At 47.6% G+C, this 16,340-nt stretch overlaps 1 protein-coding gene across 1 annotated transcript in view; it reads right to left on the bottom strand.

Moving 5' to 3' along the window:
* LOC138504803 (spexin prohormone 2-like) overlaps positions 1-16,340 on the bottom strand; it is a 157,318-nt gene that overhangs the window by 66,971 nt on the left and 74,007 nt on the right. Inside the window, exon 4 of the mRNA XM_069625268.1 lies at positions 15,428-15,505. Within this exon, the coding sequence (XP_069481369.1) occupies positions 15,428-15,505 (78 nt within the window). The remainder of the gene's footprint in view (positions 1-15,427; positions 15,506-16,340) is intronic.

Below are 16,340 nucleotides of genomic sequence, written 5' to 3'. Positions count from 1 at the left end.
CCTGATGGTCTGTAATTAGCGTGAAAGGTTTCCCGTAGAGGAACAAGTGGAAGTGTTTGCACGCCCAGACGACTGCCATGGCCTCTTTTTCTGCTTGTGAGTATCTCTGTTCTGCCTTGGTGAGGTTTTTGCTGGTGTATGAAACCACTTTCCTCTGTGCATGTTCCCTCCCCTCCCCATGTTCCCTCCCCGACTGCTGAGCAAGAATTGGCCTGAGACCCACCCGGCTTGCATCCGCCGTTACTTTGGTGTGCATGTTGGGGTTGAAATAGGAAATGAACACAGCAGAGGCAATGTCTCTCCGGATCCTGTCAAAAGCTTCCTACTGTGGTGGACCCCACTAGAAGGGACAGTCCTGTTTCGTGAGGGGTGCTTGGTGGCAAAATCTAGCAGGTACCTGGTATAGTAGCTCGCCAAACCTAAGAAGGATCTTACTTATGCACTGTTCACAGAGCGAGGGGTGTTTGTCAAAGCTTGGATCTTATCCGGGTCAGGCTGGATTACGTTTTCCGAGAAAATGTGGCCGAAATACTTTAACATGCTTTTGTTGAAGGCCCACTTGTCTTTGTTAAGCATTAGGTTAGCATAGTTAGGTGCTGTGCACACTTGTTAGGGTGGCATCATGAGCTTCCTGGGAGCATCCAAATATTAAGATATTGCCACTGTAAGTGATACAATGCGGCAGATGATCTTGCATATCTCTTCTTGGAATATTTCTGCTGCTTAAGTAATTCCAAAACTCAGGCGTTCGCTGCAGAATGGTCCTAAGTGGGTGGTGAAAGTTGTGATGCACTGTGTTCAATCTGGTGGTAACCTTTGTTTAGATCTAAACAGGCAAAGATTTTGGCCCCATTTAGTAGATGCATCATATCAGTGATATGCAGTAACTGGTGGTGCTCTCTGAGAATAGCTTGATTTGGTCTACGCATGTTCATGCATAGTGTTATTTGGCCTTCCGGACCCTTCTTTGGCACTGGTTCCACAGGCGAGACCTATGGGGTAGGTCCTGATGCTGGTTCAATTATGCTCGCTTCTACGAGGGCGAGCAGCTCTTTTTCTACCTGGTGTTGAATATTGAAGGGGATAACCCCCTAAAATGTTGGGCTATCGGTTTTACTGCCTGGTCAGTGTGCAAATGGATCTTTTGCCCTTTTAGTTGCCCAACCCCCCTTGAAGAGCTGTGGAAAGCTTGTCACAATCTTGGCAGTGGCCGAGATGTACGTATTTGTCATGATCTGATAGAGTATGAGTCCCATTTGAATGGCCGACTTGAAAACTCAGTGCACATCGACTTACAGCTTTGGTTGCCAGGACGTGGACATGTATGCATTTTGTTTGTCTTTGTGTCAGAAGGGTATTTTGATGGGGCCCAGGCATGGGTGGGGTTCCTTGGCCCTGTATGTGTACATGTCCCCCTGCGCTTTCTTGAGTTTGGGCTTGTGTGCAAGTTTGAGATATTCTGACTGCAGCATTGCGTTGATGGTGGCTCCTGACTCCACAAGGAAGTCAAGCTCTTGCCCTTGGATGGATAGTGGCCGTGTGGGGCTGTGTTCAGATGCCGTGGGATTGCCCAGGGTATATAGGTACCCTCTCCTCTTCCGATCTGTGCTGGACTGTGAGTCAGACTCATTTGTGGATGGCGTGTTTGTATGCAGATGGTGAATTTGCCTTCTTCCTTTGTGGCGGCTGTCAGGTCGCAGGGAGTTTTTTACCTGTGCCTGGCGTCTCTCTTTATAGTGACGTCTCCTCGGGACCCTATTCTTTTCCTCTCGGTGGTGCCGAGGTGGGGACTTGTGTCGGTGTGATTCAGTTCAGAAGAGCTGGTTCTGGCAGCCTTTGAATCTCAGCATCTCAGCACATGGCGCGAAAATGGTCTTCACCCCCACAGGCAAAACATATTTGGCTGATGGCTGGGCATGACCTATCGTAGGGAAGGTCATAACTGCATCAAAAACACTGCTTTTTCTACTGTCTGGCATCTTGTGCTGAGTGATGAATTTGTTTATGGTCTCTTCTTTGATCGATGGCGGTGCTGGGATTTGGGTTTTACTCAATGTGTATATTTGTAGGTCCAGTGCCGAAGACGTTCTTGCTAGGATGAGGATTTCTGCTAGCGAATGCAGTGCTTGCAGTAGTTTCTTTTTTAGGATAGTAGACTCACACCCCACAATCACTTGGAATTTAATTGCCTCCTCATTGTTGTAAAGGTGAAATTCACAGTGCCTCACCCTGGATTTCAGACGTGTCACACATTTATCCATGCTTTCACCAGGTAGTTGTGTCATGGTGTGTAACACGTGTCTCTCATAGAAAACATTTCTGTGGGTTGTGAAATGCTCTTTCAGTATTTCCTTGAGGTCTTCGTACTTGTAATCTCCATCCTTTGGTAATTCAAAAATGATGTCCCGTACCTCCTGCAGACCAAGGGCATCTAAGTAAGTGTCGAATTCCTTCATCCACCTGCTCCACCTGGGACCTAGACTGGTGCAGTCTACAGTGTCAAATGGCATCACAGTGGTTAGCGGGACTGCATTTCTCACTTTTGGAGCTGGGTCCAGGAGCTGGAACAGCCTGGTCCTGGCTTTGCGCTGGGCCAGATATGTTGCAGGGGTGTATAGAGGTGCTCTACCTTCACTGTGTTGTCCTGACGTGTGCGCACTTAGGTCCCCTTCCAGGGTATTACATTCAGGTTCGCAATGTGCTGTGGTGGGCTGAAAATCTGCCCTGGAACCTCTCAGCCTCTGCCGCCTGTGCCTTGGGAGCTGTGCCTGCAGATTGTGCTACTGGCCTGTGTTGTGGTAGCTGGACCTGTCCCTCCAATTCACACTCACCGTGTGAAGTCAGCAGCACGTGTGTCCCACAAGGCCTGGGCAGGCTTTCTTCTCCGGAATGCAGTCTTCAGTCTGGGCTGCAGGAAGGGTGCCGAGCTGGCCGAGTCTCTGCCCCTCCCACGCTGCACTGCTCTGCGGACACGGTAGGGAGGGAAGCTTCTTAAACGAGCAGCAGCCCACTGTTGTGAAACGGTGCCGTGGGCTTGGCTCGTCGCCAGTGTAAGGTCGCAGCCTTAATGGGAGGCTGCACACCTGCAATCGCTGACCTAATAGCACCTGCTGCTTGGAGACACAACCACACTGTTATGGAGAATTCTCATTGATGGCTAATTTCCCTCACCTAGTGAGTCCCCCAGCAGCTTTGCTGGACTTCTGGAGTTTATTTCTTTCCACTTGGTAAGAGTGTGAGCTTTTCCCCCAGTCTTACCTGTGTTTTGCCAGGTATATTTCTCCGTTTGTGTGATTGTGGACTCTGAAGTACACCACTTCAGTAGCCCCCTTCTTTTGTGTGTCACACAGCACCTTCAGTGCCGTGGCACAGGGTTGTCTTTGAGACTTCCCCCCGACTGCATTTCTGAGGCTGACTACAGTCCCCCAGAAAAAGGTAAAGTTACCATTAACTTTACCTAGTCAATCTACCACAGATCCAGTACACCCCATCTTCCATGGAGTACTGGAAAGGGTTAATTTGTATCCCTTGTTTCGCTCTTTTAACATTTAGACTTGTCTGGTGGCAGTGGTATCTACCCTAACTTTTCTACCGCAATTATATTAGATAAACGTTGTATTGTTTTTGGCTATTATATTAGCCTCGAATATAAACCCGCATGACCAAATTGTCTTTCTTTTGGCTCCGTTTGGGTTTATTCGCCATTTCTTTTTGTTAAAGTCCTTCTTGTGTTTTACTTTGCACGGCAAACTAGGTTCGCCTTCTTTGTTCACCGTCTTTTGGCGGGCTTCTGCCCAGAAGCCCTCCACCAGGCGCCTGGGTGTCTAGGTGGGCTGAATGTGAGGGAGGGGTGTAGTCACCCCCTGCACAGGGTATCCTAGGAAACCCAAGTCGCACTTTGCCCTGATTGGCTGAGGTGGTTGTCCAGGCTGGACAACCCCCCTGCTGGGTGACTGACAGCCAGGCTGTGTGAATGGGGGTTTTGCGCTTAAAAGGCAGGTCTCTTGGGCTAGAAGTCACAGAGTCGCCACTGGAACTACAAGGAACCGAAGAGAAGCGGAGAGAACGACAACTGCTGCAACTACCCCGTCCCGGTGAAGCCCTGCTGCAGTCTTGAGCTATGTACCCTTCAACGACTAAGAGAAGATCCAGTCCGGAGTCTTCTTCCCTTGAGCCTGGTGGGGATAACCATCTCATCTTCTTCAGTCAGAGGTCACCTCCGTGGTCAAAATCGGTGCACACTGCTGTGGTGGTAGCCACCTGCTGAGCCTCTCCTTTTTTTAAGGAGTGCATCTTTTATTCGTTGTTGCTGCTGCCGGCTTCATCCCTGTGTGGTGCAGACCCCCTTCAGACGTCCTCCTTCACAACGAAGCTCCAGGAATCGTGGGTCTGTGGGAAACCAACAGGAACAATTGCCAGGGCACCAGCTTCTCCATTGAATAAGGTACTCTGTTCTGCTCGAGGAAACTGGGTGAACCCCTTTTCTTCACCTTCAAGGCTTGCCCTTGTCTTCCCTCCTTCTTATAACTTTTGCTTCCGAACATTGACAATATCGAAGTACTCTTGGCTACGTTGAATCTTGAACTGTCTGACTGTGTGATCTTCGGCCACAGGACTCCGGTGCCACTTGGCTCTGGCCCTTTGACTCATGAAATCCTGTCTCTGAGTGTTTCTCGATTCTGTCTGCCTAACCAAAATATTGCCTGTGATTTTTGCCTCCAACTCCCTCTGGGTATCTCAGGTGCTAAGTGTGTTTTTGCCCCCGGTAGCATTTCATGTCACGGATACGCATTTAGTTATTAGACCATTAACCGAATATATAAGGCCATACAAGATTGGATGGCTTGTAATTCTCTTGCTCTTAATGATATAAAGACTGAACTCCTTGTTATGGCATCTAAAAATATCCGGGCAAAACTTGATCCTAACTACGCCTCTTTCCATATTGCCAATAACACCATCATAGTTCAAAAGAAAGTCAAAACCTTAGGAGTAGTACTTGATGAAGTACACTCCATGAAATCCCATATTTCTAGCATTAAATCTAGTTGTGGTGCTATAAACAAGAGAATTAGATATATTCCACCCTTCATATCGGAAGTGAACTGTGCTCTATTGTTAACTGCATTGATAAATTCAAGATTGGACTATTGTAACAGCCTCCTGGCAGGCACCACAGCCTCTAACATCCAATCCTTACAAGTGGCACAGAACAATGCTGTGCGTAATATTTTCAATCAGTCACTTCGCACAAACATCTCTACTTTTAGGAAAAAACTCCACTGGCTACCCGTCAAACACCGCATAACGCATAAGATGCTTACTACGACCCATAAATGCCTCAGTCTCAGCGGCCCAACCTATCTGTCATCCCGTATAGGCACCAAACCTAACGTGAGGAACCTTCGCTCTTCTTCTGCGGTCACTCTCAATTATCCTAAATTTAGGACAGCCAAATTTGGAGGTACTACATTGGATGCTCAGGGTCCCCTTTTATGGAACACGCTTCCAGCTGGTATACGGCAGATCCAGAGCTATACAGCGTTCAAACGTGCCGTAAAGACTCACTTATTTAACCTGGAATAATCTCCTGACTCGCTTCCCCATCTGCCTCTTATGCTTGTTTGTCTTTGTCTTGTTCTTTGTGCACCCTGAGGCCCATGGGCATGTTGGCGCGTTACAAAAATTAAAATAAATAAATAAAATAAATAAAATAGACCGAACTGTCAAAAAGTAATCGCAATCGCATTCACGGTAACATGTTTTGTTCGTAACACCGGTCCATTCAAACACAGGGTACTTATCTTGAGACTTACTGTACAAAGTGAATTGGTTAGTTGTAGTATATTTTTCGTGTGGGTTTAAATCTAATAGAAGTGTTGTGTTTACAACAAATCGTTTAAAAATAAATGTACTTATATTTTTCTTCCTGAAACCTTGAGTCAGTGTTTGCTTGAGTCACAGTAATTGTGGTCCCTTTGTGTAATCTCTGCTACTGCTCATATACTCTTGAGATAAGCCTGGCTGCTCCGCCACTGCTACCACTCTGACATAGTAGTACAGGCTTGTACCAAAGGTAAAACTTGTATTGCCACCTGTAGTCTTAATTGTGTGTAGTGGTCCCTAAGGGCACTGCACAGGATTCTGCCTAACACACACACCTTGCTGGTCAAACAGTAACTACTTTATTTGCATGCTCTGCACGCTCACATCACCCATGGTCAGCTGACCATCTAACGCACGTCGCTGTGTCCCTCAGTCAGGTGACCACGAGCAACGCTACACTCTGGAACTGGAACCATTGAGAAATATTGATACTAAAACTCTTCCATGTTGGTGCTGCGCATGCCATCACTTCTTGTAAACCATGGTTCTCAACAAAGCAGAAGGGCGGCATATCTACAGGTAGCAACTTTGCTGTCAGAGCCTCGAGTTGCTGGGCAATGGGGTGTTTGCGATCGTATATGATGTTGGTTTTCCCAAACCCTCAGTTACCATCAGCTGGCCAAGATGCCTGTACTCCAGTGTATTGTTGGCATTGCACCCGGCAAGGTTTTCTCCTGTACTCTCAGCATACCAGTGCTGCTTCTCTTCTTGACTACTTGACTGCATATCCACTTGTGATTTTTCATGTGGGCTTTTTGGCCTGCTGTATCCAGATGTTACCCCAACTTGTCTATGCTCATCTTCTTGCACAAGGAACAAACCAACATATTGCTCCTTGCTTTGACAGGAATGAGGTAGTGCCACAATACTTTGAGTGTGGCATGTGGTGCTGTTTTCAGTTTGGGGGCATATGGAGTGTGTCAGTGGAGGCGAGTTACAGGCTTGAGGTTGTGGCTACGGTTGGGGCATGGTCCTGGCAAACATGTCAAAAAATGTGCTTTTTGCCTGTCAGCCAGTGATGTTGTGATGCAAAGGTTGCCAGACTCTGAACCAAGGACCTACTGATCTCCCTCAATCACAGAATGCTCATTCTGTATGTATGACGAGTCCCCTTGCTGCTATTTTCAGCAGGCTTCCTGGCCGACATCTGTTCCCACTTTCAATTTCCAATGGCGAACATCACCACTCATTGGTGCCATGGGTAAGCCTGTGGTGGCCCACAGGAGTCAGAAGCACTGTGTTGACTACATCTGCTTAAGCAAATGCAGCAGACATGCAGCACCAGGTGGTGGCCATTGTATTTGCCCACGCTCTGTTAAAAAGCAACACACAAACAAAATGATTACCACCTAAGCAAGCCTGTCCCCTGGAGAGGAAGGTAAATACATTCTGTGCATGTACAAACATGAGATACAACAATACACGCTGCCTCCAAATGTTTAGCCATATTAAGTAAAGAAACAAACCAGCTTGTCCCCTGCCTTATACTGTCCAACCAAAGGTCTAGGTGGGGTGACGCATGGTCTACAACGGAAGACGCTCATAACCTCAGAAGAGGCTACATAAACAGCGCGCTTAAATCCAGTGTGAATAATACCTTGAGGGTCAGAAATGAACAACACCTAGCACCACAGGAAAATCCAGTAACAACTAAATCAAATCAAATGAGTTCCCAAAGACAGACCAAGAGAACATGAGAAGAAACTTCACATGGATAGACTGAAATATCCAAAGTAAGTCATACATGACACAAGAGTGGAAGGGTTCATGCAAGACATGCTGAATCATATGTACCTGTAATAATAAGCAAAGTGGAATTGTAGATTTCGAATGATCACATATTAGAGAATGTGTAGACATACATGATTGGCAAGCACACAAATGTTTGCAGACAAATTACCCCCTGAAGAAGTTCCACTGATTAAACCTTATGCCAAGAAGGAACGAAACATGTCGGGCAGGCTGTATTTGGGGCTATTGCCATAAGAGGTTTTTTTTTACACATGAAATCATTGCTTAATTAGCACGTTTGCACTTTAAGTATGAAGGAATGCTACTGTGTCTACTTATGAATTAAAGTTAACATTTCTGAGAAGTCTGTAATGATGGGTTTTTATGCAGGTTTTAGTGAATCTGGGTAACACACATTATAGTTGTACATAATTACGATACACAAAAGTGAGTGTTAAAATTATGAGGTTTTATTTGTGATAATTCGATTAACGGAATAAAAGAACTAAACACTAACAGTAGTAGTGTAATTCTTGTCTCCCAGCATATGAGTTAATTTGTTTATAGAAGTTACAATACCAGGGGTACTCATATTGCCTTTCTTACCCTGCAGTCTATTGTTCAGTATGTTAGAGTGACAGAGAGTAGAGCATACACATGCACTGCATACGCAAACATGAGATGTGCCAATGCAAGATGGCCCCTTTCCTCTGAACACATTAAGGCCACATGGAAACATGAAATACAACAATACAAGCTGCCATATTAATTAGTGAACCAATAAATCAACAGATCTGCCCTTTATTATACAGTTCTGCACCCTCAGGAATAACCTAAATATGAAGCACATACTAAGCCTGCCGCACCCCTGGCCAAGGCATCATAGGTAGCCAGAGACAAGATAATTACCTTTGCTTGGGACGAGGCGCAGCAGCAGTACCAGCAGAGCATAGCAGTAGTCGTAGCAGAGATAGTAGCAGTAGAAGTAGTAACCAAAAAAGCCACTAGTAGCCAATTAGTAGCCAGTAGATCTCAGTCCAAGAGACAGCCAACTGTAAATATGTGTAGTTGCTCTGGTGCTTATTAACAGTCATTCTGTAGCCCTCATATGATAGGGGTTTTCATTTCACCTGTTAACTTTGGCCCAAACGATTGGCCATTCCCCAGTGGTTTTCAAAGGTTCCCCTTAAGAACCAGTCGGGTGCTTCGTTTTGCCCCATTGCAACTGACGCTAAATTAGCAAATCAAAAAGCAAAGCATGAACGGGGGGAATTTCAAGTTACCTGAAGTGCTGCTGTTGGGGGCAGGAAGCAGGCAGAAGAGGAGTGTGAAATGCGGAGTTGCGCACGAGCCAAACGGTTGTGTGAAACTGGTTTATAGGGGTGTGTGAAGTTTCAGTTTAAGCAAAGTATGTGCACACATTTTTGGCCTGTGCCAGTGGGTGCACAAAATAGGTGAAAAAGGTGTAGAAGAGGTTTGTTCCCATGAGCCATGCAGAAACAAAATCAGGTGTGAATTTCGCTTGTTCTATTGAGCTTTTAGAAATGTCCTCCAACCCCAATTATAGCCAGGACCTTCCTTTCGTCGGTCATGCTTATGCTATGCTATGCTATGCTATGCTATTGGGATTTGTACCGCACACCGTTGCCATTTTCATGGCCTCCAGGAGTTCAGATACGGACATTTTAAGTAACCAGTGTGAGTGGGACACTGCCTGTCATTTAATCTCAGGACATCATAGGTATTTATATGCACCTTTGATGATATACCAAATGTGGCCTGAACGTGGTAGATGACCTTCCCTGCAAGGGATGGAATTGTTGACCGTCAGGAAACTACCTCATGAGGAACTGGGGTACTCTTGTTCAGATGCATGCCCTATCCATGCACTTGCATGGTGCAGCTCACATTGCTTTTCCTATGCCTGATTCAGATAAAACAGAACATGTCCTTCACCCAGCCACCTCACCATATAGTCACGGACGGGAGAGAGACCCAGCCCCGCGTGATTCATGCAGAACATGTCCATCACTCAGCCGCCTCACCATATAGCCATGGACTGGAGAGAGACCCAGCCCCGCGTGATTCATGCAGAACATGTCCATCACTCAGCCGCCTCACCATATAACATGGACTGGAGAGAGACCCAGCCCCCCGTGATTCATGCAGAACATGTCCATCACTCAGCCGTGTCACCATATAACATGGACTGGAGAGAGACCCAGCCCCGCGTGATTCATGCAGAACATGTCCATCACTCAGCCGCCTCACCATATAACATGGACTGGAGAGAGACCCAGCCCCGCGTGATTCATGCAGAACATGTCCATCACTCAGCCGCCTCACCATATAACATGGACTGGAGAGAGACCCAGCCCCCCGTGATTCATGCAGAACATGTCCATCACTCAGCCGTGTCACCATATAACATGGACTGGAGAGAGACCCAGCCCCGCGTGATTCATGCAGAACATGTCCATCACTCAGCCGCCTCACCATATAACATGGACTGGAGAGAGACCCAGCCCCGCGTGATTCATGCAGAACATGTCCATCACTCAGCCGCGTCACCATATAACATGGACTGGAGAGAGACCCAGCCCCGCGTGATTCATGCAGAACATGTCCATCACTCAGCCGCCTCACCATATAGCCATGGACTGGAGAGAGACCCAGCCCCACGTGATTCATGCAGAACATGTCCATCACTCAGCCGCCTCACCATATAACATGGACTGGAGAGAGACCCAGCCCCCCGTGATTCATGCAGAACATGTCCATCACTCAGCCGGGTCACCATATAACATGGACTGGAGAGAGACCCAGCCCCCCGTGATTCATGCAGAACATGTCCATCACTCAGCCGCCTCACCATATAGCCATGGACTGGAGAGAGACCCAGCCCCGCGTGATTCATGCAGAACATTTCCATCACTCAGCCGCCTCACCATATAACATGGACTGGAGAGAGACCCAGCCCCCCGTGATTCATGCAGAACATGTCCATCACTCAGCCGCGTCACCATATAACATGGACTGGAGAGAGACCCAGCCCCGCGTGATTCATGCAGAACATGTCCATCACTCAGCCGCCTCACCATATAGCCATGGACTGGAGAGAGACCCAGCCCCGCGTGATTCATGCAAAACATGTCCATCACGCAGCCGCCTCGCCATATAGCTATGAACTGGAGAGAGACCCAGCCCCCCGTGATTCATGCAGAACATGTCCATCACTCAGCCGCCTCACCATATAGCCATGAACTGGAGAGAGACCCAGCCCCGCGTGATTCATGCAGAACATGTCCTTCACCCAGCCGCGTCACCATATAACATGGACTGGAGAGAGACCCAGCCCCGCGTGATTCATGCAGAACATGTCCATCACGCAGCCGCCTCACCATATAGCCATGAACTGGAGAGAGACCCAGCCCCCCGTGATTCATGCAGTACATGTCCATCACTCAGCCGCCTCACCATATAGCCATGAACTGGAGAGAGACCCAGCCCCGCGTCATTCATGCAGAACATGTCCTTCACCCAGCCGCCTCACCATATAACATGGACTGGAGAGTTACCCGGCTCTCCGTGATTCATGCAGAATATGTCCTTCACTCAGCCGCCTCACCATATAGCCATGGACTGGAGAGACCCAGCCCCGCGTGATTCATGCAGAACATGTCCTTCACCCAGCCGCCTCACCATATAACATGAACTGGAGAGAGACCCAGCCCCGTGTGATTCATGCAGAACATGTCCTTCACCCAGCCGCGTCACCACATAACATGGACTGGAGAGAGACCCAGCCCCGCGTGATTCATGCAGAACATGTCCTTCACTCAGCCGCCTCACCATATAACATGGACTGGAGAGAGACCCAGCCCCGCATGATTCATGCAGAACATGTCCTTCACTCAGCCGCCTCACCATATAGTCACGGACGGGAGAGAGACCCAGCACCCCAGGATTCATTCAGAACATATCCTTCACCCAGCCGCCTCACCATATAGCATGGACTGGAGAGAGACCCAGCCCCGCGTGATTCATGCAGAACATGTCCTTCACTCAGCCGCGTCACCATATAACATGGACTGGAGAGAGACCCAGCCCCGCGTGATTCATGCAGAACATGTCCTTCAATCAGCCGCCTCACCATATAGCAATGGACTGGAGAGAGACCCAGCCCCGCGTGATTCATGCAGAACATGTCCTTCACTCAGCCGCCTCACCATATAGTCACGGACGGGAGAAAGACCCAGCACCCCAGGATTCATGCAGAACATGTCCTTCACCCAGCTGCCTCACCATATAACATGGACTGGAGAGAGACCCAGCCCCGCGTGATTCATGCAGAACATTTCCTTCACTCAGCCGCGTCACCATATAACATGGACTGGAGAGAGACCCAGCCCCGCGTGATTCATGCAGAACATGTCCATCACGCAGCCGCCTCACCATATAACATGGACTGGAGAGACCCAGCCCCGCGTGATTCATGCAGAACATGTCCTTCACCCAGCCACCTCAACATATGGGCCATGGACTGGAGAGAGACCCGGCTCTCCGTGATTCATGCCCTATGTCCAGATATTGGGATTGCTTCTTTTGAGACATTGGTTTCCAGACCATTTCCTGTGGACTCCCTCTGTGGGGCCATTGGCATCAGCTCCTTTAGATAACCCTCATTGGACTCCTCTCTGTGTGCTAAGGAGTGCTCTTTCTCTCTGCTACACATACAGCTGCATATTTGTATATATGTGTCCCCACCCAAATAAAACTGAAATCCATTCCAGCCAATCATACACTGAGGTCCCTCAAAAGCACTCTTCCATCACTAGGCAAGGCTGTGTAACGTGCACCAAAATATACATTTCAAGCAGCAAGATAGCCAAACATTAGCCAAGTCTTACTGACATCCTGACAGTGCAGATATTTGAACGTCCATGATCAGATAGTGGTACCAATGAACTCCATAAGCCATGCAACAGAGACAATAGGAGAAAGTCTTCTCATTTTACAAAAAACGGATCCATTATAAGGAGGGTTTGCAGGGATGAAGGGAGCTTGAAAGGTATTCTAACCCTAGAGGGTGAAATGCCACTCCCCCTTTGGCCAATTTCTGGGCCATATGATCCAGTGTGATTCGTAACGCTGATAATGGGTCTGGAAATTAGCCCGTGACAGGAGGGGCTGCTTGACTCGCCCGTTCATCGCCGCTGGCGTGGTTCTCAGTGTGGCACATCCTCCCATCATGGGAGCGGCGCTTTTAGAGCCCCGCCACCTGCACCATTCCCCTCCAAGTCCCCCTGCTAACCTGGATCACAATGGACAGACATGGCCTGAGCACTACAAATCCCCCCATGTGCCTTATCTGTGAGGGGTGACTTCGCCACCAGCTGCTGAGATCTTAAGCGGGCCTCATCTTATTGATGTGGCCCTGCCATTCGTCTTAGCATCAGGTATATGCAGCCCAATTAGATTGACCACACCCCACCGTTCCCTGCTCACTCCCCCTTCAGCATGTTTTTGACGTGGTCGCTGGCAACTAGCCAGTTCCCAGTAGCTGCTCCAGGTAGATTGCCTTACTTTTTTCTACCCTCCCTACTCTTTCCCTATGCGGTGCATATTAGACTCCCCCTCAGGTTGTACTGGGAGTGACAGGCCAGTGAACCTCGTCAAATGCCCCTGCTGCACTCGTGCCTTTATCTCGGTCATCAGGGCCCTCGAGCACTGTCTGTAAAGCTTAAATATAGCTCAGCTGATATGGTTTACAGTGATTGCATCGAAAAGAAAGGGCCGACGTACCAAACCATCGAAAACAAAGCATCTAATGCCAAAGCACCGACAGGCTCTCTTTTACATGTAAAAGTGTCTTCATTGAAACCACTCCATCGAAAGTATAAATGGACCGGTTTCAATGGAAATGCACTTTTACATGTAAAAGATAGCATTTCAATGCTTTTATCTGTAACTTTAAAACGTTACATGGAACTGCCATCTCCTTGTAACGTTTTTATTTTTTTATATATTGGGGGGTTCCCCCCGCCAGATCCCCCCAACCCCCATGCCCCCCAACCCTAATATAACCCTTAATCTAAACCCTAGACCTAACCCTAATTTAATCCATAATCTAACCCTAGCCCCAACCCTAACCCCAACCATAACCCTAGCCCCAATAATAATAATAATAATAATAATAATAATAATAATTTGGCATTTATGTAGTGCTACAAACCCTCAGGTATCGCAGCGCTGCTTATTATTACCCACAGTGTGTGGTGCTCATTTATCGACCTCGGAAGGATGAAAGGCTGAGTAATGTAACCCTAAATCCAACCCTATCCCCAACTCCAACCCTAACCTCAACCGTAACCCTAGCCCCAACCCTAACCCTAGCCCCAACCCTAATGTAACCCTTAATCTAACCCTAGCCCCAACCCTAACCCTAATTGTAACCCTTAATCTTACCCTAGTCCCAACCCTAACCCTAATGTAACCCTTAATCTTACTCTAGCCCTAACCCTAATGTAACCCTTAATCTAACCCTAGCCCCAACCCTAACCCTAATTGTAACCCTTAATCTTACCCTAGTCCCAACCCTAACCCTAATGTAACCCTTAATCTTACTCTAGCCCTAACCCTAATGTAACCCTTAATCTAACCCTAGCCCCAACCCTAACCCTAATTGTAACCCTTAATCTTACCCTAGTCCCAACCCTAACCCTAATGTAACCCTTAATCTTACTCTAGCCCTAACCCTAATGTAACCCTTAATCTAACCCTAGCCCCAACCCTAACCCTAATTGTAACCCTTAATCTTACCCTAGTCCCAACCCTAACCCTAATGTAACCCTTAATCTTACTCTAGCCCTAACCCTAATGTAACCCGTAATCTAACCCTAGCCCCATCCCTAACCTAACCGCTAATCTTAACATTACATTTCAATGGGTCCATCGAATTTTATTCAACGAAATGGCCATTCTATGGAATGGTATTTCGATGGATAAAACTCAATGGTTTGGTCTTAGATGGTTTGCCATTCGATGGAATGGCGAGATACTAGCTGATATCACAAATTACGTTTCAGGCCCTGTGAACACTTTTTTCCCCACGTCCTAGAAAGCGTTTATTGGGCTCCAGAGTATTAAAGTGGAGGGTAAATGTAACCCACAGTCTGGAAGTCGAGATTAGGTTTTAGGAAGAGCACTCCCTGATCTCAAAGGCAACTGGGGCAAGATGCCTTATAAGGCAGTTGATTTTCACCCGCCCCGCCCCTCTCCTGCTCATGTTCTTATGCCTTTCATGTTGATGCGCACTTCCGCTTTCTATATCAAGCAGTAAGCTATGGATTCAAGCAAAAACGGTCCTGTGGTAAATATGACGTTATTTTGAATGCGTGCTGTGGGCGAGAGTCTGCATTCACTCGCTTCCTGTACCCTCGGGCTCCCTTCCTCTGCCGCATCAAAAATCACAGTTACACACGCAAAATCATCCTCCACCAGCGCCCCCCTATATTGTGAGGGATTTTATGAATGGAGCCTTTGACTACAAGCTATGAAAGACGCTCATTATTTGCTGGTTATGTAACTAGATACTTAGATTGTCACTGCTCTTGGTGATATGCTTTTGTAACAAAATGGAAGCAATCTCGTCATTACGCCTCACTTCTTCTAGTGAAAAGCTCACCCGCCTACAGTTAGAACCCGGAAACTGTGACTTCAGATTAGGTCACTCCTTTTAGTATCACTGCGTATTTAATATGACAAAGTAAAATAGAGGTGATGCTACCAATTGTATGTGTTACCATACTTTTAATATAGTTTGTCCAGTCAGCCAAGTCAAACTTGTAGAATTCCTCTTCGTTTTCGCTTGCATATCTTCTTCCATCTGAAAATACAAAGGTACAAGATAAAGTAAATGAAACTCAGGATCACAGAGGCGCAATGCACATTTGAAAATAAAGGCAGAGAAATAATCGATTTGCACTCAAACAGGTCTAGATTTCAGTCAAGGTCACTTTCCTTCTGGCATCATGCGGAAAGCATGCGTACGAGGAGCGGGCGCAGAGAGTTGAATTTCGACTTCAGATACCTCTATCTGCTGGGCCCTATAGTTCTGCATGCATTGACCCGCATTTGCTTTCGATGACAGTGGTAAGGCTTGGGATCCCCAGTGCTGGCCATTGGGCCGGCTCTCGGCGGATCTGAGATCCGGCACCAGATATGGAGCCGGATCTCAGGATCCGGCCAGAGTCAGCCGCCCAAGACCATGAACGGCGCTGGAATAGTTTAATAACATTTTTTATTAAAGCACGCGACGGCAGAATTGCCTTTTACCGCGGCTTTGGCACTGGTGTGTAATGTAATGCACAATGCAGTTGTACATGTAGCGAGCATTGTGCATTACACACCAGTGCCAAAGCTGGTGGTAAAGGCAATGCTGCCGTCGCGGGCGTTTTTTTTTAAGGTATTCCAGCATTGCTGGATGTCCACTACGAGCCCCGCCCCCTCTAGACCACGCCCCCCGGGCACCGCCCCCAAAGTCCTCCCCCACCCCGGCCCTTGTGTTGTGGGATCCCCCACCACATTTTTTCCATTTCTACCACTGGGGATCCCCATGTAGGCCGCCTGCTTTTTCGATCTGGTAAAAAGCAGGCGGATTCCACAGTACTCCTTCATTAATGCTGCCTGCCATGTGTAAATGGCAAGCAGTATTTACGCCA

This window comes from Ambystoma mexicanum, chromosome 11 (genome assembly GCF_040938575.1).
Source record: "Ambystoma mexicanum isolate Mex_15411 chromosome 11, UKY_AmexF1_1, whole genome shotgun sequence".
Classification (NCBI taxonomy): domain Eukaryota; kingdom Metazoa; phylum Chordata; class Amphibia; order Caudata; family Ambystomatidae; genus Ambystoma; species Ambystoma mexicanum.
Note: the sequence above shows the minus strand (reverse complement) of the source record. Positions and strands in the feature narration are given on the sequence as shown.